At 44.1% G+C, this 27,277-nt stretch overlaps 1 protein-coding gene across 6 annotated transcripts in view; it reads left to right on the plus strand.

Annotated features, from left to right (window-relative positions):
• LOC117029879 (uncharacterized) overlaps window positions 1-27,277 on the plus strand; it is a 172,525-nt gene that overhangs the window by 74,979 nt on the left and 70,269 nt on the right. For all 6 annotated transcript variants that reach the window (XM_033119155.1, XM_033119150.1, XM_033119154.1 and 3 more), the window contains one exon: window positions 1,782-2,027. In XM_033119155.1, coding sequence (XP_032975046.1) covers window positions 1,810-2,027 — 218 coding nt within the window. In that variant the 5' untranslated portion in view covers window positions 1,782-1,809. The remainder of the gene's footprint in view (window positions 1-1,781; window positions 2,028-27,277) is intronic.

Raw genomic sequence — 27,277 nt, forward strand, 5'->3', positions numbered from 1 at the left:
AAAAAGTTGTAGAGACTCTGAGTGGTGTTATTTTCCTGCAGAGATGATTTAGTTTTCCACTGGCTAACAGATGATGTTTGAATAGATAACCTTGATGAAGGCTGGTCAATTTAGAGTTTGCCCTCACTGTAAGGGAGTAGCCCTTCTTGGGTCAAAACTGAAAGTCTGGGGTCTTTGCCCTCCTCCTCAGCAGCCCTGAAAGCTAACTTTTGTGTCCTCAGCACAATGAGACTCCTATTTTCTCCTTAGATTTTTAATCTTGTAGCAGTTGCTTTCCGCTGGTTTCTCTGTCTTATCAGAGCACCAGCAGCTTAGGAGTCAGCACATGCCTTGAAAGGAATTTGCACTATAAGGCTCACTCTGCAGCTCACTCTTCTCCAGGATGTTGGCCTTTCAATTTTTGTCAGCTCTCCCAACACAGCAAGCCCACTGCAAGCTCTAGGTCCTGTTCTCTCTTCAGCCTTTATTTCCCACACAGTGAATTGGCAAATACCCTGATGAGAAACAGCAGTGGCAAACGCAAGGCTCACTTCACTGTGTTACCCTGTCCCCAGGGTTGCAGCCTGTAAAGTCCTGCCACCTTGATTATTTCCTCATACCTTCAAAGAACTTTTCTTTTATCTTGCTTTTATAGTTGTTCTCAAACAGAGGGGTTATTCTGTACTGGTTATTTCATCATAGCCTGTAGCAGCAGTCATCTTTCCACTTAGCTCATTTCATTAAATTTCTATGGAAATGAGAGAACACAGTCAAATTGACAAAGCATTTCAAAACTGACAAGGAAATTGGCCTGTTCATACACTGCTGGGGAGGGTGTAAATTGGCACCACCTTTCTGGAGGGCATTAATTTATATCAAAACCCTTGGCAATGTATTTGCCCTTTGACCCAGCAATTCTGCTTCTAGATATTTATTTTAAGAAAATAATAAAAATTAGTTTAAGAAAATGGGTGTGTATGAATATTTATTTACGAAGATTCCAATCCCAGTGAACAAAATTGGAATCAAAATCCTCAATACGCAACAATAGTGGATTTGATAAGTTGTGGTGCTTCAATACAATGGAACATAATGGAATTCAACATTACAAATGATGTAGGAGAGGATTTAAATATAATAATCTATTGTTGAGCATAAGAGATTACAAAACAACATGTGTACTATGGTCCAATTTAAGGGTATTTATACGGATATATAAATATAAGGCTAAAATAATACACATGGAAATGTTAACAGCTGGTATTGTTAGGTTGTTGTTTCTTTTTCTCTTTTGTTTGTTTAGGCATATTTTTAAAAATTTCTATAGGGCATTACTTTTGTTCTAAAAGAGGATTAATATACTTAAAAAATACTTACAATTGATAGGCCCAGTTTTGATAATGTTGTCTGACAAGCGTTTTATTTTTGTTTTGGTCTCCTGGGCTCTGTCTTTATGCCTTCAGTTGTGTTATAGATTTTGTCAGAATCCGTACCCTCCTTGAAAATACTCTGTGGAACCGAAGACCTTATACAAATATGCTTTAAACTCCCACTAGTCAAATTCAAACAAAAGCTTCACTTGTTTCCGTCAGTGTGTGCCAAAGCCTTTTTAGTAAGGAGCCCTTTGAAAAGTAAACAGGTTTGTGACAAGGACCTGGATTATCAGGGAAGATTTATTTCCTGGGGAAAAAACCTAATTTCCTTTTGAAACCAATGGCCAAAATTTAATATAATTGCTTTTGTAAAAATAAATCAGGATTTCTGACGGCCATTTTTATCCTTTGTTGCTCTTTTTCCTGAAGGTACCCTCCAAGGCAGCAATCACCAACTATGGCCTCTTGGGTTTTTAGGCTGCTTCCTAAGAATATCCGTTTCTTGGCTACATCATCAGAGAACCAACGAGCCGAGGGTTGTCTTCGTCACCATGAGGCCTATGGGTACTTCTTGCCCATCCAGACAAGGTGGCAGGACAATGACCAGTACGGCCATGTGAACAATGTTGTGTACTACAGCTACTTCGACACTATTATCAACCACTATCTGATCAGGTAGGCTTGGGTTCTGCAGCCCCACATCCTCATGTCAGCCCTCGGGCAGGCCCTCGGTTGGGAGTTCATGCAGGGCATTTTGGGAGGAGATTCTCGCCATTTTCCTCTGCTAATGCACCTGTTTTTTTTGAGCCAAAGGAAAGTCAGGTTACTCCAGAGAACAGGAGGACTGACATGTGAGTGAGGAAAGTTTTGCCCTGCTGCTCCTGCAGTCTCAGGTGTCTGTGTAGCTTGTTCCTTTGGATTACATTGTCAGCAAATGTGCAGGCTTTGAATCTCAGATAAGCACTTCCACAACAAACCCCATACAATTTAGACCCAGGCAACTTGAGCAGACGTAACATCAGCCCTCAAGGTCTTTTTGTGAGAAAAGCAGCTGCTTCCCCCACTAAGGGCACCTAAGCGGGAGGAGAGAATAAAGATGTAAAGATGTTTGCCATCAAGACGTGATTGCTGTCCCATAAGTATGTTCGCAAGATTGGTCAGTGTATATTTGGTTAATGTAATTCTGTATGGGAAAGATTGTGTCCTGTAGACAGATCTGCGTAAATCCTAGCTTCGCCTTGCATTAGCTATATAGTGTTGATCAAGTTATTGAAACTTATTGAGTTTTCTGTGAAGATAACTCACATGTACTGAGAGCTTTCTCTGTGTCTAGTGCTGTGAAGCATTTTATAGACTTTCTTATTTAATCCCAAGACAGCTTGATGAGAAAAGAGCAGATTGTCTGTGCACTGCCTGGACTTCTTTGCCTTATACCCTTTTGGGGCACACTGGCCTGACTGTCAGCAGCAACATTTATGGACCAGAACTTTCCTGGCCACCAGAGCCCCTTTTACAGCCAGGCCAGAAGTGCAAGGAATTAATGCCCCTTTGAAGCAACCTCCAGTCACTGAGTGATGACAGTTGGTGTGTAAATACCCCAGCTTCCTCACCTCTTGAATGAAATATCGCTGATCACTTTGCACAGGTTCCCAGGCCTCCCTAGTGAGATGAAACAGTAGTTCTTAGTTTGGTACCTTTTATTTATTTATTTATTTATTTATTTATTTATTTATTTATTTATTTATTTAATTGAAGTAAAATTTATATAACATAAAATCTACTATTTATCCATTTTAAAGTGTACAAATTCAGTGGCTTTTAGTATATTCTCAATGCTGTACAACCATCACCACTATCTAATTCCAGAATCTTTCCATCACCCAAAAAAGAAATCCCGTACTTGCTGGTAGTCAGTCACTCTCAATTTTTCTGTCTTCCTATCACCTGGCAACCACGAATCTACTTTCTGTCTCTGTAGATGTACCAATTCTGGGCCATTCATATAAATGGAATCATACAATATGTCGTCTTCTGTCTGGCTTCTTTCACTTAGCATGGTGTTTTCAAGATTGATCCATGTTGTAGCCTGTGTCAGTACTTTGTTCTTTTTAATGGCTGGATGATAGTTTATTATACAGATATACTGATTTTGTTTATTCATCAGTTGATGGATATTTGGGTTGTTTCCACTTTTTGGCTATTACGAATAATGCTGCTATGAATGTGTACAAGTTTTTGTATGGACATGTTTTCAATTCTTTTGGGTATATACCTAGAATCAAATATCTGGGTCATATGGTAATTCTATGTTTAACTTGTTGAGGAACCGTCAAACTGTTTTCCACAGTGGCTGTGCCATTGATACTCCCACCAGCAATGTACGAGGGTTTCAATTTCTCCACATCCTTACCAACATTTGTTATTATCTGTCTTTTTGATTATAGCCATCCTGATGTGTGTGAAGTGGTATCTCATTGTGGTTTTGATTTGCATTTCCCTGATGACTGATGATATTGAGCATTTTTTCCTGTGCTTGTTGGCTTTTGGTGTATATTCTTTGGAAAAATATCTAATCAGATCCTTTCCGCACTTTTTAATTAGGTTGTTTGTATTTTTATTGTTGGGTTGTAAGAGTACTTTATCTATTCTGAATACTAGACCCTTATCACATACATGACTTGCAGATACTTTTTGCTATTCTGTGGGTTTTTCCACTTTCTTGCTAGTGTACTTTGACATACAAAAGTTTTTAATTTTGATGACAGAGTGGTAACTTTTTAAACAGCAAGTGCTTTATTGGCTACTTTCCCTTTCTGTCCCTTCATCACTTCTGCAGGAGCACCTAATCTACAAAAAATACCGTACAGTTCTCATTCACATTGCAGATTTGCTGTATCAGGGAACTTAAACTTCTCTTTTTAAAAGGGTATATATAGAAAACTTTCACTTTGAGAGTGCCTGGTCCTCCCTTGGATGTTATGGGGTCCTGAATCTTCACACTAATTTCACTTTGTATACACCTGTCAGTCATTCCTCTAGAAGGAGCTTGCATTTGCTTACTTATGAATAAAAAACTCTTTACAGCACTCATTTTAGCTTTTAGGAGAATGTATATTGTAATGCTGGATCTCAACTCCCACTCCCCGCACAAGAACACAGGATATGATGAGGCCAAAAAGGAACAACAATGGAGCCATAGATAGGGGAGTCATACCACTATATTCTCAATGGCGGCTGGTCAAGACACAAAAGCAAACATCCGCCAGTACCCCAATAAGGGTTCTTCCTGCACCCCAGTCTCGCTGGCGGCCAGGCGAGACACAGGAAGCAGGATCCACACGATCCACAATCCGCCATCCGCACTTGCTAATGCCACTTGCTAGCCGCAATCCACCATCTGCATCTCTGCCAGCCAACCAACCAACCCGCCTTGCTAGCCACAATCCGTGCTTGCTAGCGTAGCCGCGGCAGTTATATTAGTGGCTAATGACTAACTGGTAACAGCTGATGGCCACCAAGCCACAGTGGATGGCCATCTGATTACAGCTGATGGCCATCAAATAACCGAGACAGCACCTTTCCATGTGAGGCTGAGCGCCTGGAAACTGCTCTCCTGGCTCTATCCCCACATGTATTTTATACCTTGAAATCCATAGCAGAAAGTAAAAACAGTACTTGAGGCTTATTGGAATTTCACATCATTTGTCACATAGGGAAACTTAACAGTGAAATTTACGATTTGCTCCAGAGCTACTCACTATTTTTTAGGAAGGAGCCTTGTACCTTCTTTGGGTTGACTCTTTAGAATCATCTCAATACATTTGGGACCTAGTGGTATGTCTTAGTCAGTTAAGGCTGCCATGATGGAATACCATAGATTGGGTGGTTTACTCAAACAATAGAAATTTATTTCTCACAGTTCTGGGGTCTGGGAAGTCCAGATCAGGGTACCAGCATGGTTGAGAACTTGTGAGGGCCCTCTTCCTGGTTTACAGACGGCTTCCTGCCTGTTATATCCTCACATGGCTGAGAGAACGGGCTCTAATGGCTGAAAGAACGGGCTCTAATCTCTTTCTCTTCTTATAAGGACATAATCCCATCGGGGGGAACTCCAACCTCATGACCTCATCTAAACCTCATTAACTTCCAAAGGCTCTACCTCCTAATACCATCCCATTGGGTGTTAGGCTTTCAACATATGAATTTGGGGTGCGGGGGTGGTGGAGGGGACACCGACATGCAGCCCATAACATGACTTCTGTGGCTTTTGAATGCCTCCCATTCGTTAATGGGGTTTCTGGAAAGATGATGTGCAAGTAATGATGGTTGAGTCCTTTATCCAGTGGAGACTGTGAGGGTAGAGATGGGGGTTGGCAACATGTAAGGAAGAATTCCTGCCCAGAATAGAGAGTGTGCTGTCTTATGTCTCCAGGTATTATACATGGACTCCAAAATTGTGAGAATACCATGGCGATTGTGGGCAGCAATTTCCTAGTCATGACAGAAAAATGGGTTTATCTTTATACTTTTACTAAGAGATCTGAAGATTGGTTAATAGGTTGTTCACTGACTGTCAGAAGCCAAGCCAGCACCACCTAAAGGTGTGAGGATGCAGGGAAACCAGCCTCATTTCACCAGTCACTGAGAGGAAGGGGAGCTGGTCAGGCCCAAGCAAAGCATCCCAGCCTGGCGTGCACACTCACCCCCTTCCACCTGGCTTTCTAAGCATTGGCAGCGCTGTACATGCACCAAGAGCCCATGGGGTAATCCATGAGGAACATTCTTGTCTAGAACATTCCTTCTATGAGGGGGCTTTTCACCAGAAGAGGGGACCAGGGAGTTGTGGAGGGCACTGAGGGACAGGTGAGAAAGACAGCAGAAGACACCGCAAGCTGTCTAAAGTTCTCATCACTTTGAAAGGGGTTAAGTCATTCTTGAACAGTTTATCGCTCATCAATTGTAATTAAATATGTTTATATTAAATTATGTTCTGTAATTAATGTAAAATCCTTTAGCCTGTGCTGTTATTAGAACCAGATGCTGAAGTACCAACAATATTTCAACATGACGGTGCTGCCTCGCCAGCTGTCTAACTGTAATTACTTTAATCTCAGCTTGTTATCTAATTATCACCTTTGTAAAGGGAAAAGTACTCTCTAATGCTTACTGATTGTTTCAGACGATGATGAAGAGCGGGGGAACAGCTGTCAGAGATCGCGGGCCCTGCTTATCACAACGAAGGAACTTATCCTGAAGCCTATTCAGGGCCAAACTGCTATAAAAAGATGTCCCAGGCGGGAACAGGGGACTGGCCAGTGAGGGGAGACAGTTGGTGTGGTGTGTGGGTGAGGCCCCTGTGGACAGTGTCACGTGACACCTGTATCTTTCAGGGATGGCTGGGGGACAGGTTGCTTGATACACTTAAGACTCTGTTGCCTCGTCTGTAACACAGAGACAGTGACAATACTGAAATCTACCTCAGAGGATTGTTGTGAAGATTGACTGAGAGAATGCACATGAAGCCCTCGGCACGAAAGGTGTATACTTACGGTGATAAATGTTAACTATTCTCTTCTTTTAAAAAATATCAATGTTGGTTTTCTCTATTTCCATTTTAGCCTCTATGACCAAATCAGAAACCACTGAAATGGGTATGTAAATATCAGCAATGCGGCATTATCAGTGCGTTTCTCAAATTATGTTTTAAAGTTTTATCCTTTGGGGACTGACACTTACCTTTGCATTGCTTATTCAAAAAGGGCTCACCAAACTACTCAAGAATATAAATATTATAAAAGGTATGGTCAGGGAAATCTTGAAGCTCTTAAGGGGAAGAAACAGTTTTTGGAATACCTTTTAGTACTTTCTGTACGGATTTGCATGTCAGCATTTGATGCGATAACTGTAGTCCCTTCCCAAATAACCATCAAATCCGATTTCCTTGGGATGTTGATTAAGTTTTTACTATCGTCCCATGCTTTCCCTCTCAGGGGCCTCACTCTCATCAGAAGGGAATTGGCGCCAGTCTCCCTGCCGTGAAAATAGTATGGCTGCCTCTCCCATTAGACTGTGAGCCCCTCCAGGGCAGCACAGCACCGTGGTCATTTATATATTCTGAGGGTATTGCCTTGACTGGCATGTATTTTGTCCTCAGTGACTGTTTCTTGAAAGGACTAAAGAAAATAATTTGTTCTCGGGCCGTGCTGGATCACCCAGTGTTTTCCTTCCCCAGAAGCACAGCCTCCTGGGGACGAGGGGCAGATCTCCAGGATTTCCTGCCTCACTTCACTGAGTCCTCAAACCAGGGAACTGCAAAGCAGGCTGCAGGGAAGACATATCCTAGCACCCAGGGGGGTCTGGCGGTCATGGGGATGAGTGGGCTGCATCTGGTTTAGCAGCAATAGGAACACCCTGAGGCATGTCCCCCACCCCAGGAGGGCAAAGGGGTGGGAATTTCCTGTCAGAAATGCCTGGGGACAAAGAGGGTTGCTTTGTGAGAGGGGCTCCCACCGTTAATCAGAAAAGCATAACCATCAGGAACTCCACGTAAACTCCCTTCAGTAGAAGGTCTGAGCCAGACTCTGGAGTTGCTCTTGGTGAGAGTACCTTTGGCTATTGAAGGAAATATCCTAAAATGAGAGAAATAACCCGGCACCAGAGCCATCAAGAAATCTCTGCCTGTAGCCTCATCCCCATCTCTTCCCTCGTAGGTCCTCTCTCTCCTGCACTAAACCACCTGTGGTAGAGGATGGGAGGCAGAGGCGTCCCACGTGGGTAACATCCCTTTCATCCCTTTGCTGGTTCCTAGCACAGTAAGTTGTATAAGCTGAGAAGCAAAGGTTAGGAGGGCAGCCGTTAGTGCCAGGCTGCCCAGGTTTTGGTCCTGGCTCTACTCCTTACTGAAGGTGTCATTTCAGGCACACTACTTAGCTTTCCTGGTCTTCATTCCCTCATTTCTGAAGAGGGGATAATAGAGCTTCACTCAGAGGCTAGTGTGAGGTACAAAGGACTTAGAAAAGGGCCCGTGTCATGTGCTCAGCCAGATGTTAGTTATTAAAAGGCACTTAGTAAATACTAAAGAATTTTTAACAGGGGGCTTTTGTAAGTTAATGCTTCTATCTTTGCTTATTTAAAAAAATAAACTATACTCTTTTCAACTGAACTGGAAATACCTTACCAAATAAGATGCATTTACAGAAATCTCTTTCACTAGAAATAGAAAAGTAAGGAAACTAGAAAGAAGGAAAAAGACACAAAGCATGAACCTCATACTGTAACTGCAGTTGAGAATGACAGTAAATCTGCGCTTCCTGACACCCAATAAAGCCAGGGGAACAAGATGAGCTGCATAATTCCTATTACGTGATAAAAGAAAACATATTATTTTTTTCCAGAGAACCAGATTCTTTTTCTCTCAGATTAAATTCTAAAAGGAATTGAAAGTAATTTACCAAAGAGCTGTGAACAACAAAGCCAGAAGCATGTTAGCCTGGAAAGGGGGGATTTATCTGTTTTGCTCTTGCCCAGTGCTTGGCACATGTGGGTGCTCAGTGACCAAACACAAGTGTTTTCAGTAGCAGATTTTTCTTGCCTAAGAGTCAGCATCCTGCCCTGATGATGGTCCGGTGGGAGCCAGTGTGGAGGACAGAGCTGAGCGGGTCTGCCACTGGGGGGATGTTGACTCGGGAGCAGGCCATAGGTCTCTAGGTCTCATGGCTCCCCTGCTTGTTCACAACGCTGGCCTTGACCCCCGCCAACTCTGCTGCATCCTCTTTCCAGGGGTCTCTTCCCTTGTTCCCCCCTCTCAGGCTTACTGAACAGACTCTTCCTGTAGCTTCCCTGAGTGGGGCAGGTGAGAATAGACCTCCTGTGACCTCAGCCAGCATGGGATTTTCCTTGCTGGGGTGGCCTTGGGCTGTCCCAGTCAGGCAGGCCCCCACAGGGCTTGGTCTTCAGTTCTTCTGCCGAGTAGCATCTCAGACACTCCAGACAGGGCCACATTCCCTCTGGTAGGTTTGCATCTCAGGGCTTCCGTTAACATATGGTGACTCCATCAGTTTGAAGGCCTCAGTTAAAATATTATGATCTGTCTCTTTGAGCCCAAGGAAATCTCATTATAAATAAAGTAATCTCATTTGCGGGTGTGTTCTATAACCCACAGGCTCGGAAATGTTCGGATACAGCATGCCTGGGAAGTTGGGCTGTCAGATTAATACATTGTGTGAAAATTGGGGCCAGAGGTCAGCAGTCTCCTGATACACAAATCTCCCTCTGAGAATCTCATTTCATTCAGACTATCAGTTAGATTAGAAATGCCCTAATTATCCCACTGAAATTAAATTACTTTATGTTAGGGTGATATAATGAACAACCATAAAGAGGATATATACAACCAATCATCTTATTAGTCACAGCAAGACCAGACTATACACTAAACGGACCTTGCTGATTATTGTCAGCTAGTCCCTGTCACACATTAAAAAAGGCAAGGGAAAGAGGAAAAAGGAGCGGTTAGTGTTGGTTCTGCCTCTGCCTCTGTGTGTTTTTCCTGGATAGGTGTGGGTTCCTGCGCTGAGGTGCTAAGAATTTCTCCCCAAGGGCACCAACTCGGGTCCTTAAGAGTGAAAGAGCTATAAGGGATCCACTGAGCTCTAGACCTTCTTTGCCCCTATGGCATTGTGAGGCCTCATGACTTAAAGGACAGCACCAGGCATCCATTGCCCTGCTCTTCTTTTTTCCAGAAACCTTTCCAGTACCTGTCAAGTGATATGGCTCTGCTGCTAGGATACTCTTGTGGTCCATAGGAAGATTAACTTGTAGCAGTTGCATTTATTAAAGTAAATAGTACTAGCTGCTGTGATGAATTACCACCAAATCTCATGACTTAACACAACAAAAGTTTATTTCTTGTTTAAATCACTAATGCAGGTCATTTTGTGTGTGTGTGTGTGTGTGTGTGTGTGTGTGTGTGTGTGTGTTACTCTGTCCATGCAATTACTAAAGAACCCACCTTGTGACTCTGCCCCCTGTAGGTCAGATTTCTCAATGGTGGGACTATCAACATTTTGGGGCTAGATAATTCTTCATTATGGAGGCTGTTCTGTGCATTGTAGGATGTTTAGCTGCATCCCTGGCCTCTACCCACCAGGTGCTAGTAGGATATTCTAGTATAACATCCAAAACTGTCTCCAGACATTGCCAGATGTCCCTGGGAGAGGGAGACAAAGTTGACCCCAGTTGAGAACCACCGATTTAAGTCAATGGTGGCAAAAAACAGAGCAAGGAAGATTCTGCAGGAGGTTTTCATAGGCCAAGCCTGGAAGCAACACACATCATTTTCACCCACACTCTGCTGGACAAAAATCACATGGCCTCACCTAACCATGTGAAAGGGTGGCTGGAAATGTAGTCTAGAAATATTGCCGGGAGGAAAAGAAAATAGGGTTTGTTGAATGTGTAGCACTCCCTGCCATACTGACCTTGTTCAAAGATAAACCAAGGATATACCAGAACCTGAGATTTGGTACCTTCCCTGACAGGCATCTGATGTCTTCAAGTCTGCTGGTTGTCACCATGGGAACTCACCCACCTAGACCTACCTTTTTGGCTCTGATGGGGTCATGTGCAACCCATACTTGGGAGCACCAATATAAATTTTTATAGAAACAAAGGATGGCGGGCAACTGAGCCGCTCTGGCAGATTGGAAGGAGGGCAAGGGGCAGAGCTCTGGGTGGGCTGTATTTATGCAACACGGTTACAATAGAATTGTTATAAACAGAAAAAAATACTGACAACAGTTTAAAAATTAACACCATTAGGTAGATCTCTTTATTAAATGATAACCAAATATGAAATAATTTAACAAAATGAGCATGTTATAGGCTGCGTGTTGGTGTCCCCAACCCCACTCTCCACCCCAAATTCATATGTTGAAATCCTGACTCCCAGTAGGATGATATTAGGAGGTGGGGCCTTTAGGGGGTGGTTAGGTTTAGATAAGGTAATAAGACGGGATTAGTGTCCTTATAGGAAGAGAAGGAGACTAGCGCTCACCGTCAGCCAGGGGAGGACACAGCAAGAGGGTAGCCATCTGTAAACCAGGAAGCGAGTGCTCACCAGAACAAAATCTACTGGCACCTTATCTTGGACCTCCCAGCTTCTAGAACTGTGAGAAATAAATATTTGTTGTTTAAGTCACCCAGTCTATGGTAGTCTGTTATAACAGCCCATTCTAAGACAGGATATAAAGTACTTCAACTCTTAAATAAATACATCACCACATAAGGTGAGCTCTATTTCTACGTAAGGCAAGACTGTGTTCAGACAATTTGGTCCTTTGGATAACCAGGTCTTTTCCAATATACAAACACATAGATAGTGACTGGAGGTTTAAAATTTTAAATTACTATCATTTTTTAAGGGCATGCACTTGAACTTCTCTCTCAGGCAGAGGATGTATAGCTAGATATAGTTGGAAAGAGATCAGCAGGTGTGTGCTGATGACCCCATTTATTGGGGTCAGTACCTTATTACTGTTAGTGCTGTTGTCTGTGTTGATGGGTATTTTCCCAGAAAGATGAAGGGATATGCTGCCTGGTTTGCCAACTTACTGTCCATATGACAACATCAAACTTTAAAGTTGTGCTACTAGGCAATGCTGCGGTGGAAAGAGTTTTGGGGTAGGAGACTGGTGCCCTGAATTCCTAAGTTGACTGTGCCATTGCCCTTGTGACTGTGCCGTTGCCCTTGTGACTGTGGGTGAGTCAGGTTGCTGACAGAGCACGCAAGGCTCTGAACACCTACTTTCCTTGATGGTTTTTTGGCAAACAGCTCATACTGCCTCCACCACTGCCTCCAATATGGCTGCCATGCTGTGGCCAGAAAGATATTTTCTAATGGCATGATACCATCTTTCTATCCTCATACCGGCTTATAACTTTTCCGTTGCATCCAATGTGCATTTCAAATAAAGACAAAACTCGTTTGCATGTCCTGCAAAACGCTGTGGGGTCTGGCCCTTTTGCAGGCTCCTCTGGTGCCATGCTCACCCTTGCTCACCAACCTTAATGTACACCAGCCTTTTTCCAGTGCCTGCCCCATAGGGCTCCATGCGATTTTCTCTGCCTTGAGGGCTTTCCCCATCTCTCTTCTCTTGGTTAACTCTTCCTTCCTTTATAGTTCTCAGCTGAAAGGTCACTTCCTCACGGGTATCTTCTGGATGCCCTGACTAGGTCTATTTCCCTTCTCCTGGGCTCTTGCAGTACCACCCACAGTGTAGCGTTATCAGAGTTGTAATTTTTCATTTGTTGGTATAATTATTTGAATGCATCTCTGTCATCTGATTGTAAGCATCACGAGAGCCATGACCGATAGCTTTGCTCACTGTTGCATTCAAGGGCCAGGCACATAGTAGGTGGTAAGACATTTTTCTTACATGAACGAATTAACAATTTGGACTGTTTCAAAATTAGTCAACCAGGCTTGACACTGAAGTTTGACCTGTTTGATTCACTGTAAAGCTGCCAACAATTTAGAAATGTGATTCCTATATTCTCAGGGTGTGCCATCAAGAAAGCTAAGGTGGTCAGTGAAAACGGCATGGCATTCAGTAATATCTTTGTCAGCATTACTTCATCATTTCTACTGGAAATCTTTATAAAACCGCCAAACCCCGTATTCTTCCAAAACGTTTTACTGAAAATGCATGTACCTGGGCAATCCACCTGCAGCTAGCAACCCCGAGGAGCCTGATTATAGTAGAAAGTGTGGTTTGTAGGGAAATAGCCTGGTTTGGGGGAGGAGAAGACTACTGATCATGTAGCAGTGACTCCAGGGCTCTTAGCTCACTAATTCCCTTCCCAGATTAAGGAATGAGGTGAGCAGTCTGTGAGTGTCTACATGTGGAATTGGAGGAAGATTCGGCTGCCCCTGGAGGGCCTCAGCCTCTTATGATTCACTGCATGAGGCCGGCCCCTCTCTACTCTGAACAGGGTGAGGTATGAAGTCATTTCCAGAGCAGCGTCTATTAAATTCCATTACATGGTGCTTTTCAATTTAAAGGGAAAGACCTTTGCAGAAACTAATTTGCAGTTGCTTTAATCATGGAGCTCAGAGACGGTACACTTTTCCCATTGCTGCAACTAAAAAGGCTCACTGGTTTTGTAGATTGGGCCCTCCCCACTCCTCCATCTTGGCTCCTGGATTCCTTCTGTGGTTGTTGCACATCTCCTAATTTTTGCAACTTTTGAGACAAAAAGGAAGTAATTACATTCAGTCGTCCTGGTGAATGTAAATGAATCAGAACTCATTTGAAAACACCCAGAGGTAAAGCAAATGGGATCACTGTGGGGTTGTTTCTTCTCCCCTGCCAGTCTCTCCTGCCTCCCGGGGACTGTCTCTTGTGTTCCACGGGGATTGTCCTTGACCTGGAGAAGGGCAAGTGGGAGTCATAGGAAGTGAAAAACTCTTGATTAGGAGTTAGGAAACCTGGGTCTAGTTCTTCTGTTTACCAAATTTAGTCCTGTAGGAAATTCATTAAACCTTTAGGGATATCTCATTTATCAAATGAAGATAATAACTCTTACTTTAAAGCTCACATTGAGCTTGAGGGGAAGGTGAGGTGAAATAAAACATGGAAAGCATGTAAAGTCTGTCCAAAGGTACGGGGTAATAAAGGAGTTGGTGATACTGGTATATCCAAGATTATTGAAGAGCAGTTGTCTCAGTCAAAAGACTTCTTTGCTGACTCAAAACTCCCCAAGGTAAATTTCACAACTGCTTGAAATCTTGGGTGGGGGGGGATTGAAGCTTTGTGGCCTCTGGAATCTCCTGTGAAAATAGAAAAATTCCAGAAAGAATCAGATACTAAATAACCCATTTTTAGTCATGAACATTTAGCAGAGACTTACCGTTTATCAGATAACCACTGACTTCTTGGGGAGAAGAATAAAGAGACTGAGATGTGAGGACAAGTGGATTTTATAAACTGGAAATTTTGTGGGGGTACTTGGGGAACTGGGAGTGGTTTGAATATCTTCAAACTATGGTGTTCTGACGCTGCTCAACACAGACTTGGGTAAAACAAGGTACAGGGATGAAGGATAGCTCATCAGGTACTGGATTAAGTATTTCATTTGTTTAGTGAATGTTAGTCATTGTTTTTGACTAATGACAATTGAAACGTGCTTCGTATGACTGTAGGAAACACCTCTCCCACAGCACACACATTGCAGAAGTTGAAAATGCCAGATACTTGTTTTCCCAGCCTCCTTTGCAGCTAGGATGCTGGTGCATCATCCAGACTTGATCAGTGATCTGCCCACGGCGGTGAATCAGCAGCTGCTGACACATTGAGGTAGAGACTCTGCAGAATCCAATCTGGCAGTTGTGGTGGACCTATGGTGGCTACGTCCCGCTTGAGATGGCAGCCATGACAGTAACCCTGGTGTCCACGTCCAGAGTATGTCCAGGGATAGTGGCCGTGACAGAGGTTTCTTCAGGGGACTCACTCTGTGATGTGATTTGGGGTGTTATTCCTGGCAACCTAAGCTTTAAACCTGTTCTCTAGTGCTTCTGGAGATCTGTGAGCTCTCTAGACTCCTTTTAATAAATCCCCTTTCTTCTTAAATTAGCCAGACTTCATATCGGTGGATTGCAAAGGAAAATCCTGATGATCACACATATGTAATGTGCTTAAATCCTCAGCACAACCCTATGAGGTAATGTATCTATTGCTTACATTTATGATAATGAAGCTGAAGTACTGGGGTGGGGGTCAGGCAAGGCTGAGTAGCAGGGTAGATATGTCAAAGCAGGACCATTGAATGTCAGCATCTGGGCTCTTTCCCTGGGGCAAGATGAGTGTGAGGGATGCTGTGAAGATCTCCCAGCATTACCTGCTGAGAGGACATGGGTGTGGCCTGACTAACCTGGTGCAGGAGAAAGGAAGACTGGGCAACCACACCGCTGGGCCACCCCTACTAATATATGCAAAGTTCTTTGCAAAACTACAGAAGGGGCCATAGAAATGTATGGTACCACCGGAGCAATAACTGCAATGATGACGAGGATGGTGATGGTGTCTGGCTAGGGAGTAAAGGCCCCGATTATTCTATGGCACATTCCACAGGTGCTATGAAGCAGCCAGGATTTTCTGAGTCCTCTCTAGCCATATTTTGCAAGAGAACTCAATTTACTTCCTCTTACTACAGTGGAATTTTCTGCCCTTTTTGTTTTCAGCCCCAGCCGCAAGAGGTAAAAGGCACCCACACCCTGGCTGGTTCACAGAGGTTCCCTGAGAGGGAAACCTTTTGATTCAAGGCGTAGGATGTGTTCCTTTTCCTCTAGAAGACTTGAAGAACTGCCTCTGTAGCTTGGTTCACAGAAACAATCTTCCTGTTTCCGAAGATTCTGGATGTGGTTGTAGTTACTGCTGCAGGGGTTGCTTTCTCTCCAACCCACCCAAAAAATCCTCCCAGAACTCTAATTAAACACACACTTGGTAAACTTTATGACTATGTGATAAAATATACCCAAATGGAGTTATAACAAAATAAGCAGGTGACTGCCAAACTGCCGCAGCGGCAGTGAGGGACTCTGCTTATTGATTTGGTGGCGTAGGGATATTTCATTTTACTTGCCCATGTGCATCTGAAGTAAACAAATTTTACTTAAACTTCTTCAACAAGTCAATTCAGGGAAGGCATTCATCTTGGAGTATGTGTCATGTTAAAATAACTGACAGTCACAGAAAACATTCTTGCTTTTCCCTTACTTGCCATTAGAAATTGAATTTCATTCCGCCATTAGCCCATAGGGTCTGTTTTAAAAGAAAGGTCCACTCAATGGAAAAACCTGGTTGGCATCGGTGAAATATGTGTGCCAAGCCCTCAGCTGGGCATGTAGGCTGGCGGGAGGGTTCACAGCCTACTGGCCCGTTAGGTGGTATGGACTCTTGGTCACACTTTCTCCTGCTGTGCCTCTGACCAGGTTTTTGAATAGCTTATAAATAGAAAGTCAAGGGGAAGAGGTTCAAGAATAGAATAGTTTAAGGAGCGGGAAGAACAGTCCCTGTGGCAAAAGAAAATTGGAGGAGAGCAAAAAGTAACACACTCCTGTTATTTCCTGCTTCTGTAAGTTTTTCTTAGTCCTGCTGTTACTGGCAAGGGAAGCATAATGGATGAAAAATGGTGAAGGTTTTGCAGCATTTCTGATATGCTTTGTAAGTTTTGTAATTGTGAGGTAAGTGTCCAATAAGGATGACAACCCCTGGGAAATAGGGGGATCCTTGTTCTTGTAATGGGTAGTGATGACAGGTGCAAGTTCTGGAGCAGACTACCTGGGTTGGAACCATGGCATACAGGGCAAAGGACTTAGCCTTCCCGTGCCTCAGTTTCGTCATCTGGAAATGGGGGCAATATGGTATTAACCTCATGGGGTTCTTGTGCAATGCACTTGGAAGAATGGTGCGTACATAGTCAGTGCCAAAAGAGTATTAGCCATTATTATTATTAGCATCGTCACAGTTGTGCTCTCCAAATAGTGCCAGTCCACCATTGAGGGGACCTTTCTTTTAAAACAAACCCTATGGGCTAATGGTGGAATGAAATGCAATTTCTAATGGTAAGTAAGGGAAAAAGCAAAAAGTGCAATTTGATTGGCCCCAAAACTCTCCCTTTGCCAGTCACATATCACTCGTCTCAGTGGTTTTAGCCGTTCCCTAATAAAATTTCCATTTCCTATGAGAGGGGCCCCTTTTCCAGTTATTTCTGGCTGACTCCTCAAGAGGCTGGCTCAGTCTTTAATGGGAGTGGGATCCCCCAGAATACCTGGGTTTGGGGAAGGGAAACAGCTGGTCAGAAAATGAGTGGCTGATGTCACCACCTGGCCCAGACCAGGTTGCTCTGTGTCAGATTTGGGATCCTCTCCTTCCAGGTGTCTCCATCAAGGCAGGAGGAAGAATTTATCTCTCCAGCATTCTTGGGATTCCCAAGTTTCTCTTTCCTGTTGCTTCTCTTTGCATTTGAGTGGTGTGTTTCATTTGTCAAAGATGTTTCACTGTATGATGTCCATTGAGCCTCACAAAGACCTAGTGAGGTGAGAAGGCAGACATTGTCACTCCCTTTAAGGTAACTGAAATCCAGAGAGGTTAAGTAGTATCCAGGGTCACACAGGTAATTACAGAACCTAAACCCGAATTCAAATCTCTTTCCACTCTGTCACTTGGGTTTCCAAAGGATAGGAGCCTTCACACTGCACTAAAGTGACCCTCCAATGTAGTCACGTATTCCTTTGAGCTCTGACCATCTTTTTATCTGAACCAAACTCAATCTTGAATGGGTACAATGCCCTTATTAAAGAGTTTGCTGCTTACTTACACGCTAACCTTCACTTTGTAGGGAAAGAAATGATCAAGTATTTTCATAATCAGCAAGTTTCAAACTCCTTGAGTCTAGAAAGTAATGTCACATGGAGGCTCAGAACACTGATTCTGGCATCAGGGTGTCTGGATTCAAATCCTACTCTGTCAATCAGTTGTGTGACTTTGGGAAATTCATTTAGCATCTCTAGGTTTCCATTTCTATTTTTTTTAGAATGGAGATCAGAATAGCCCTATATTATAGGTTATCTCTGAGAATTAAATGAAGTAGGTATTATAAGAGAAATGGGGAAAAAATCAGGAGGCAGTGGTATCACTGACAGTTCCAAGGAGGAAAGGTGAACTCTGTTGTGAGGCCAAGGGGATGGAGATTGGATTTGTTGACATGAGGTCACTGGAGACGTTGACTAGAACTCTTAGTGCAGTGTTGGGGCATAACTCCTATAGGGGGTTGGGGTGATATTGACAAGTACATGCCAACTGAAGAGACAGAGACAAAAAGCATAGACAGCTCCTTTAAGAAATGTTTTTGTAAAGTGGTTAAGAGATATCTGGAAAGTAATGGGTGGTGTGTAATCAAGGGAAACCATAACATACATGTATATATGAGGAGTGACAATTAAGTTCGCGAACTTGTTGCAACGATGTTGCTGACCCTTTTTTTTGATATCAGAGGGATTATGCATTATGAATTTGTGCCAACTGGACAGACAGTTAACCAAGTTTACCATTTGGAAATGCTGAAAAGGCTGCGTGAAAAAGTTAGACGACCTGAACTTTTCACCAACAATTCATGGCTCTTGCATCACGACAATGCACCAGCTCACACAGCACTGTCTGTGAGGGAGTTTTTAGCCAGTAAACAAATAACTGTATTGGAACATCCTCTCTACTCTCCTGATCAGGCCCCAATGACTTCTTTCTTTACTTGAAGATAAAGGAAATATTGAAAGGTAGACATTTTGATGACATTCAGGACATCAAGGGTAATATGACGACAGCTCTGACGGCCATTCCAGAAAAAGAGTTCCTTTGCTTTGAAGGGTGGACTAGGTGCTGGCATCAGTGCAAAGCTCCCCAAGGGGAATATGTCGAAGGTGACCGTAGTGATATTCAGCAATGAGGTGTATAGCACTTTTTCTAGGATGAGTTCGAGAACTTCATTGTCTGACCTCGTATTTTATCATTAAGATGGGAAAGGCACCAGTATGTTTAAATACTGCTGTGGGCACAGTTGAGAGGAAGAGGTTGAGTTACATAAGAGAAGGGATGACTGGTAATGTGCATTCTCTGAGGGACAGGAGGGGATGGGACCCAAAGCTCTGATGGACATTCTGGCCAGGATAAGAGGCACATTCCCTTGGAGTCACAACAGGGAAGGGAGGAGTAGCTACTGTCCTACAAAGGCTAGGTAGTGGAAGCTGAGAGAGTTCCCATATGCTGGCTTCCCTTACTCTTTGAAATAGAAGATTTAGTTGCCTGTTGAGTGTGTGGGGTTAGGTGGATGGGGAGGTCAGAAGTTCAAGGAGAGTGGAGGCAGTTTAAATATCAAGGTTAGAGACCAAGAGTATGAGTTAGATATTGTTCAGGCTGCTGTGACAGGAGACTCCCAAATGCCATGACTTAAGTAAGAGAAAGGTTTATTTCCCTCTCACACAGCAGTTGAGGTGGAGGGTCTGGGGCTGACAGGGGAGCTCAGCAGTGTTGAGGGGAGAGCCGGAGCCAGATTATGCAGGGTGTTGTTGACCAAAGGAAGGGCTTTGGATTTTTATTCTAAGTTCATTGAAGATATCAGAAGGGACACAGAAGAAGGCAGTGTGTGGACATCATGAAGGAGGGTGGGGAGGGCCCCAGGGAATCCATGTCTTACTAATGTCTAGAAAGCTGAGAAAGTGATGAAGTGCAAAGGGGCAGGAGGTTCCTTCACCTTTGCCCCTTGAGCACAGGGGAGCTCTGGGCACCCACCTGCATGCTCCCAGGTGTGTGGGCCTGTTAGTGGGGAAAAAGAGGAGAGGGTTTGACTTCATTTCACTCTGTGTTCCGGAGTTCTTGTTGCTTCTTGAGCAGTTAATTGCCCTAGGTGCTTTATATTTTTTGAAAAATTATGTTTTGTACTTTTTTAAAAATTATTTTTTATTTTTCAATTATAGTTGACGTTCAATATTATTTTATATTAGTTTTAGGTGTACAGCGTAGTGGTTAGACATTTATGTAATTTATGAAGTGATGCCTCAATTAGTCTAGTACCCACCTGGCACTATAGATCGTTATTACAATATTAGTGACTATGTTCCCCATACTGTACTTTATATCCTTGCGATTATTTTGTAACTACCAGTTTGTGCTTCTTAATCCCTTCACTGTTTCGACCCACTCCCCAACCTCCCTCCCATCTGGTAACCATCAGTTCATTCTTTGTATCTATGAGTCATTTCTGTTTTGTTGTTGTTGTTTACTTTATTTTTTAGATTCCACATATAAGTGAGACCATATGGTATTTATCTCTCTCTGTCTGACTTATTTCACTTGGCATAATACCCTCTAGGTCCATCCATGTTGTCACAAATGCCACCCTAAACGAGCTCGATCTTGGAAGCTTTACATTTGACACCAGGCCATCTACACACACACGCATGCACACACACGTACACACACATGCACACATGCAAACTAATTGGGGCACAGGCTTTAGAATTCAGGTAGACTTGGGTTTAAGCCCCAGTGACTGTATTTACTTGCTTCGTGTCTTTGGGAAGTGAATTAACCTATTGCAGCCACAATTTCCTCCTCTATAAAATGGTGATACAAGTAGAATACCCTTCATAGAGTTGTTGTGAAGATCAAATTAGAGAGAACGTGCAAAGCACAGTTTCTAGCATGTAGTAAGTGCTCAGTATATTACAGCTACCATGAATATCTAGCTTAATAAGTAATAGCTATCATTATCATCAACATTTTACCTTTTTCCAAGAAATTTCTTTTATCTAATAAAACAAACTAACCAAACATCTCAAAAGGTACATTTGCATTTCAAAAAATATCTGTATTTGGAGCTAGCTTGTCTCTTCCTCTCCAGGACTGATCAGGCAGCCTGGAGTCTGAGAGGAAGTTAGTGGTGACGCTTTTCAATGGGAAACCACCTGTCCACCCTTTTGTGCTCTCCTCAGAGAAATCTGTTGTCCTGGAACGTCTTTTCTTTAGAGAGCAATTTGGCTGCTAAAATGAAGCTAGGCTCCTTTGTGTCTAAGCGCACCCTGGTTCCAGGGCTCGGCGTGGGGGTGGAACAGCTTGCCATTGGCAGGTGACGGTGGAGTTTCCTGCTGGCGGCCCCATCTTCTCCTCACAGAGCCACGTGAAGCCATGCCGTCTGTTGGTGAGCACTTCCGCATGTGTAAATGTGTGCTGTTCCTGACAGGCTCTCCCAAGGATCTGATTTGAATCTTGTTTCCCACTTTGAGAGGCTGTATGGCTGTGTGTCATAGGGAGAGACAGAATCGCCTTCTGGCTGGACCTCCTTTCAAGAATGAGGAGGACATTCCAGTTCTCCCTGAGAAGGGTGTGAGTAGCTACAGGTGTGAGTAGCCGTTTTAGAGTCTCTGGAGCCCTGGGCTGGGAGGCTGTTTAATGTGGAGAATAGGTGTTCAAGTTTCTGCATCAGATATTATCAGGCTTGAATCCCAACTCAACCTTTGGTAGCTGTGTAACTTTGGACAATTCACTCCCTGAACCCCAGTTTTCTTCTCTATAAAGTGAATGTCTGGCACATAGTAAGTGCTCAGTGAACAGTAAGTCATTGATAAGAGCTGGGTTCTAGTCTTGGCTGTGTCATTAACTGGCTGAGTAGCATTGCCCAGATCATTTCACCTTGTCGTTATGATAGGTGGAAGGTGTGGGGAACTCAGAGTCCTTTCTTGCTCTGAGGGTCTTAGGTTTTTTAATGGCTGGAGGCTTCTGGACAAGGAGAGGGGCAGGTAGCCAAGTTCATGAGCTGTCCTGAAGGCCCACTGTGTGCAGGCTCAGAGTGCACAGAGAAGAAAAGGGAGAGGCCTGCTTCTGGAGTGTTCACAAATCAAATAAGAACAAGCCCGAAAGAGCACTATAGCTCATGAGCTGCTTTCATGGGTAAAGGGTGGAGAGACAGAGGCAGAGACTCAAGTCTGTTGGGGAACTAGTTAAGGACAGAATTTTCAACTGAGACTTGAAGGCTGTACCAGGTAGATAGGTATTTGGCTGATGTGACAGAAAACCCTACTACCGTGTTCCCCGAAAATAAGACCCACCCTGAAAATAAGCCCCAGTTAAGATTGTGAGCCAGACGGACGCATTTAGTACGTTATGACGATGTTCCAGAAGATGACATGACTATATTTGAATAAATGTAGATTGTTGTACATGAAAAAAATAAGACATCCCCTGAAAATACGCCCTAATGCATCTTTTGGAACAAAAATTAACCCGGTCTTATTTTTGGGGAAATATGGTATAAGACCCGGTCTTATTTTCAGGGAAACACAGTAAGAGTGGCTTAAACTACAAAGGCATCTAACATTTAATGTTGAAAGATGATGTGAGAGATGGGAGGTCCAGAGATGGTCTGGTGGCCCAACAACATTCAGTGACTCAGCTGCCATCCATCTCTCTACTCTACCATTAACAGAAAGTTGGTATCACTCCCTCATGGTTACACTATGGCTGTGTTCACTCCAGCCATCACATCTGCCTAGTTAGTGCCCAAGCCAGAAGCAAGGGGGCACCTTCTTCCCTGCCCATCTCTTTCTTTTCAGGAAGGAAAATCTCTAACAGAAGCCCTGTAGACTTCCTCTGATATCTCATTGGCCCAAACTGGGTCACAAGTCCTTGCCCCCTCCAATCACTAGTGGGGGTAATATGGTTGCCGTAACTGGCTTGGACCAATCATGAGTCCTTCAAATTGAGCATCCACAGGAAGAAGGCAGTGTGCTGTGTGAGCGACCAACAGCACACTTCCTTGATGGAGAAATGGACAAGGTAGCTGAGGGCTCAAAAGCCAAGGGAACAAAAGAGCAAGAGGAGCAGAACATGCAAAGGTGCAAAGGTGCAGGAGACAACCTGGGTGGCTGGGATCATTACTGCAGATACACAGCACAGGTGGGCAAGGTCTCATATAACATTTCATTCCTGGAGCTGGGTGGGCTGTAGGCAGTGGGGAGCTACTGAAAGATACTGAGCAAGTGAGTGAGTGCAGGAGCAGATAGAAAAATCAGGTGTGTAGAGGTCCCATTCTAAGTAGAGCCATTCTAAGACAGGCAGTGATGTCGCTAAGAAACTCTGAAGACTATGTTCAGATGATTATAATTGACAAGACAGTATACATGACCTTAGTCAATGAATTTGCTCATGGAGGCTGAGGTTCTGTCACACCTGCACCTCACCTCTCCCATCTTCCCTGGGCCCAGTCTTCAGGCCCACACCCCTCAGTGCTGAAACAACCCAGCACTTTATGTTGTAGGTGAGGGCGACTGTGTCCCAGTTTATAGAGGAGAAAACTGAGGCTGGAAGTGGGTAAGGGGCATGCTGGTGAATTTTGGGGGTAGGACTTGAACCCAGAGCTTGTCTTTCCCAATCCACCATGCTACTTTATGACTTTAGAGGAGGGCACCCCTCTCAACTCAGACAAGATGTTTGCTAAACCTGAGCTTCTGTTCCCACCCCTCCTCTCCATTTCCTGTGGTCCAACCCAGGAATCAGGGGGAAGGGGAAAGTCCTGACTGACTCTTGCATTATAGTCAGGAAACAAAGCTGCCTTTTATTATCCTATTGTGGCCCTCTTGGTTGCAATTCACATAAGCCATAGGACCACAGGTTCCCGTCTTTCTGCAAATGTTAGGGAAGGTGCGTGTGGGAAGGTAACACAATGTCCACCTTTCTGCCCTGCCGTACGGCTCACAGCCTCTTCCCTTCAGAACCGTATTTGTTGCTGTTGGGAGTTACTGTCCTAATTCTCTATTTTCCATTTAGTTGTTCTGATTAAATACAAATACTACATCACTACACGCTTCTAAACTGGAGGATGCACAGCCCCAATTCTTGTAGGGAGAATGCAAAACAAAAGTACCCAATATATCTTTCTGAAGGATCAAGTTTAGTACAAGACTTGGAAGAACCAAGTACTTTAATTAAAAACATCCCTCTCCTGCAAACATGGAAGAAAAGAAGAGCAGGGAAGGGGAAAAGGGACCCAGGAAAAACAGTCCAGTCTCTGAAGTTTTACCCGGGTGGGGACTAAGGAGTGGACCTGCAGCTATGGCAGCCTCTCCTCTTGTCCCCCAGTGGCTCCAGGCTGTCCTCCAAGCTCACCAGGTACTTTGTGTATGATGCTTCTGAAGGTCATGGTGATGTCAGGTACACTCCTGATGTGAATACCATGCAGAGAATGCCACGGCAGTGTGCACACCTCCATCACCCACTGGACCAAGTCCTCTCGCCCAAGGGTCCTTGCAGACATAGTGTGTATTTTTTACACTGATGCGACCTGTAGTAGTTTGTGTCCAGCCTCTGGCATGTCTCCTGCACCACATGGCTGGGCTCCCTGGAGCTCAGCATCTTTTTTTTTTTTTCAGGTGTACAAAACAATGTAATAGTTAGACATTTACACCCCTCGCAAAGCGATAACCCCACCTCCCAATCTACCCCTCTGACATCGTGTATAGCTGTTACAACACCATTGACTATATTCCCTATGCTGTACTCCACATCATGTGACAATATATATATACATATACACATATACACATATATGTGTATATGTGTATATATATAGTTGACTTTCGGTATTATTCTACTTCAACTTCACGTGTATAGCGCAGTGGTCAGGCATCTGCACTCTATGAAGTGATCCCCTGATAAGTCCAGTGCCCATCTGGTATCCTGCATAATCTTTACAACATTATTGATTATATTCCCCATGCTGTATTTCATATCCCCGTGACCATATTATGACTACTAATTTGTACTTTCCAATCCCTTCACCTTCTCCCCCATCCCAACTGCCCTCCCATGTAGCAACCATCAGTTTTTTTCCCCCTATATCTCTGAGTCTATTTTTGTTTTGTTTGCTTGTTTATTTTGGTCTTTAGATTCCACATATAATTGAGATCATATGGTATTTGTCTTTCTCACTCTGACTTATTTCACTTAGCATAATATTCTCTAGGCCCATCCATATTTTTGCAAATGGTAAGATTTCATTCTTTTTTATGGCCGAGTAATACTCCATTGTATAAATGTACCACAATTTCTTTATGCAATCATCTATTGATGGGAATTTTGGTTGTTTTCATGTCCTGGCTATGGTGAATAGTGTGCCATAAACATAGGGGTGCATATATTTTTTCGAATTAGTGTTTTGGATTTCTTTGGATAGATACTCAGGAGTAGAATTGCTGCATCATAAGGTAAGTTCTATTAATTTTTTGAGGTACCTCCATAATGTTTTCCATAGTGGCTGCACCAGTTTGCAATCCCACTGACAGTGCACAAGCGTTCCCTTTTCTCCACTTCCTCACCAGCACTGTTGTTTGTTGATTTATTGATGATAGCCATTCTGACTGGAGTGAGGTGGTATCTCATTGTGGTTTTTATTTGCATTTCTCTAATGATTAATGACGATGAGCATTTTTTCCTATGACTGTTGGTCATCTTTGAGTTTAGCATTTAAAATGCAGGGACCCTGGTTTGACTTCCCTGGAGTCTTTGTTTATAGCCCTGCCCTGGCTGCCCACCATTTGAACAGACTCTCCCCAGCTCCGTTTGCGATGCCGCTTATTAGACGGCCTAAGGCAGACCTCTCTCAAAAAGTCCAAGAATCTTCTGCCACCCCTGCCAGTCCTGGCTGGTTCCCTTTGGGGTTCCACTGCTGCTGCTGCTGTGGGTGGTGAGAGAGTCCCCAGGGCCACACTAGGGGGCTGGGTTAGAGCCCAGGTCCTTGACTCTGGGCTGGGTGGGGGCGTAGGCTCTTCGGCCTCTGCCCTGACTCCCGGTCCTCAGGCTGCTGATCTGCCTGGCAGAACCTGGAGCATTTGGCTGAACCTCCTGAGTTGGGGATGGACTACGGCTCTTGGGGCCAGGGGCACAGGGGCACAGGGGCACAGTGCCACGATGGTGTAGCACTGCACGTTGGGTTTCTTCGTATGGGGTTTTCAGCATGAGGTACGTGGCCATAATGCTGCTGTTATACCTACTACCTGTTAATGAGTCCTGGACCTGGTCCCTCAAAGCCCAGGTTCATCATCTCCTCTGTCACCCACGGGTCCATGTGGTCACAGGGCAGCTCACTGTAAGGCCTGAGTTCCTCCTACTGGCCCATGTGTAGCCTTGGGTCCTTCATGATTTGTTTTAAAGTTTCTCTGTCCCTGAGGTCAAGGGTCATCAATTTCTTCAAGATGTTTTTGCATTCTAAAGATGCGAAAAGTGGCACGTGGTATTTTCCACCCGGTATCCGCTGCCACAGCTCCCAGAAGCCCTTTCCCATGAACGGCAGGGTGCCAGTGACCATCTTATAGACCACTCGTAGGCTCTATAGATCTACACAGGGCCATAATAGTTGGACCCAGGAAGAGCTCTAGGGCAGCATAGAGAGGCTGCCACAGAATGTGTGCTCAACTTATTGCCTGTAAACTGAGTCCTGAGTCCAAAGTCCACAGTTTCGATGTTCATGTGCACGTCAAAGAGCACGTTTGCTGGCTTCAGGTCCCTGTGGACGGTGCCCCTCTGGCGGCAGTCTGCACAGCGGGTGCTGGCTTCCGGAAAATGCCGCAGGCCTCATTCTCAGGCCTGGGGCCGTGATCTGCAGGTAATGGATCACGTCCCCTCCCTCCAGTACAGTGCTCCATAACGAGGAGTAACATTTCCTTGGTGTCAGTCACTTGTTTAGCTTGACTGTATTCCAGTGATTCAGGCCTTCCTGCAGGGGACTTCCCGCAGTGGACATTTCTGGAGGCTGGAGGGGCCCCGCTGATTAATGACTTTGGCAGCCACCTCTGTCCTGGCCAAAATGTACCGCTCCAACCTCACCTTGGCGAAGCTGCCCTGGCTAGTGGTGTTCAGGAGCTTGTAATGGCCAATACGGGGCTCCCTGTCAGCAGAGATGGCTGCAAGGTTGTGAGACGTGGTGACTTGCTAAGTACACTAACCGACAATACTAGCAATGCTTTCTAACTATGCAAACAAACAATACTAACTATGCTAACTAACTGTACTAATAATGCTATCTAAAAATACTAAGAAAAAAAAAGAGAAAAACAAAGAAAATAGTGAAAAAATAAAGGGGGAGAAAATGAGAAAAAAACGAAAACTTCACCTGCCTAGTCCAGCCTGTTGGAGTGATATCAAGGAAAAGCAAGTGCTTTGGTGTCTGTGGATTCAGGCTTGAATCCTGGGTCCACCCACCTCTTACTTGTGTGTCTTTGGGCAAATCCTTTAACTTGTCTGAGCCTTAGTTTCCTCATGTGTAAATTGAGGCTTTAATACGGCATAAAATTGCTGTGAAAATCAAGTGTATGAACACAT

The sequence above is a fragment of the Rhinolophus ferrumequinum genome, chromosome 11 (genome assembly GCF_004115265.2).
Source record: "Rhinolophus ferrumequinum isolate MPI-CBG mRhiFer1 chromosome 11, mRhiFer1_v1.p, whole genome shotgun sequence".
Lineage (NCBI taxonomy): Eukaryota > Metazoa > Chordata > Mammalia > Chiroptera > Rhinolophidae > Rhinolophus > Rhinolophus ferrumequinum.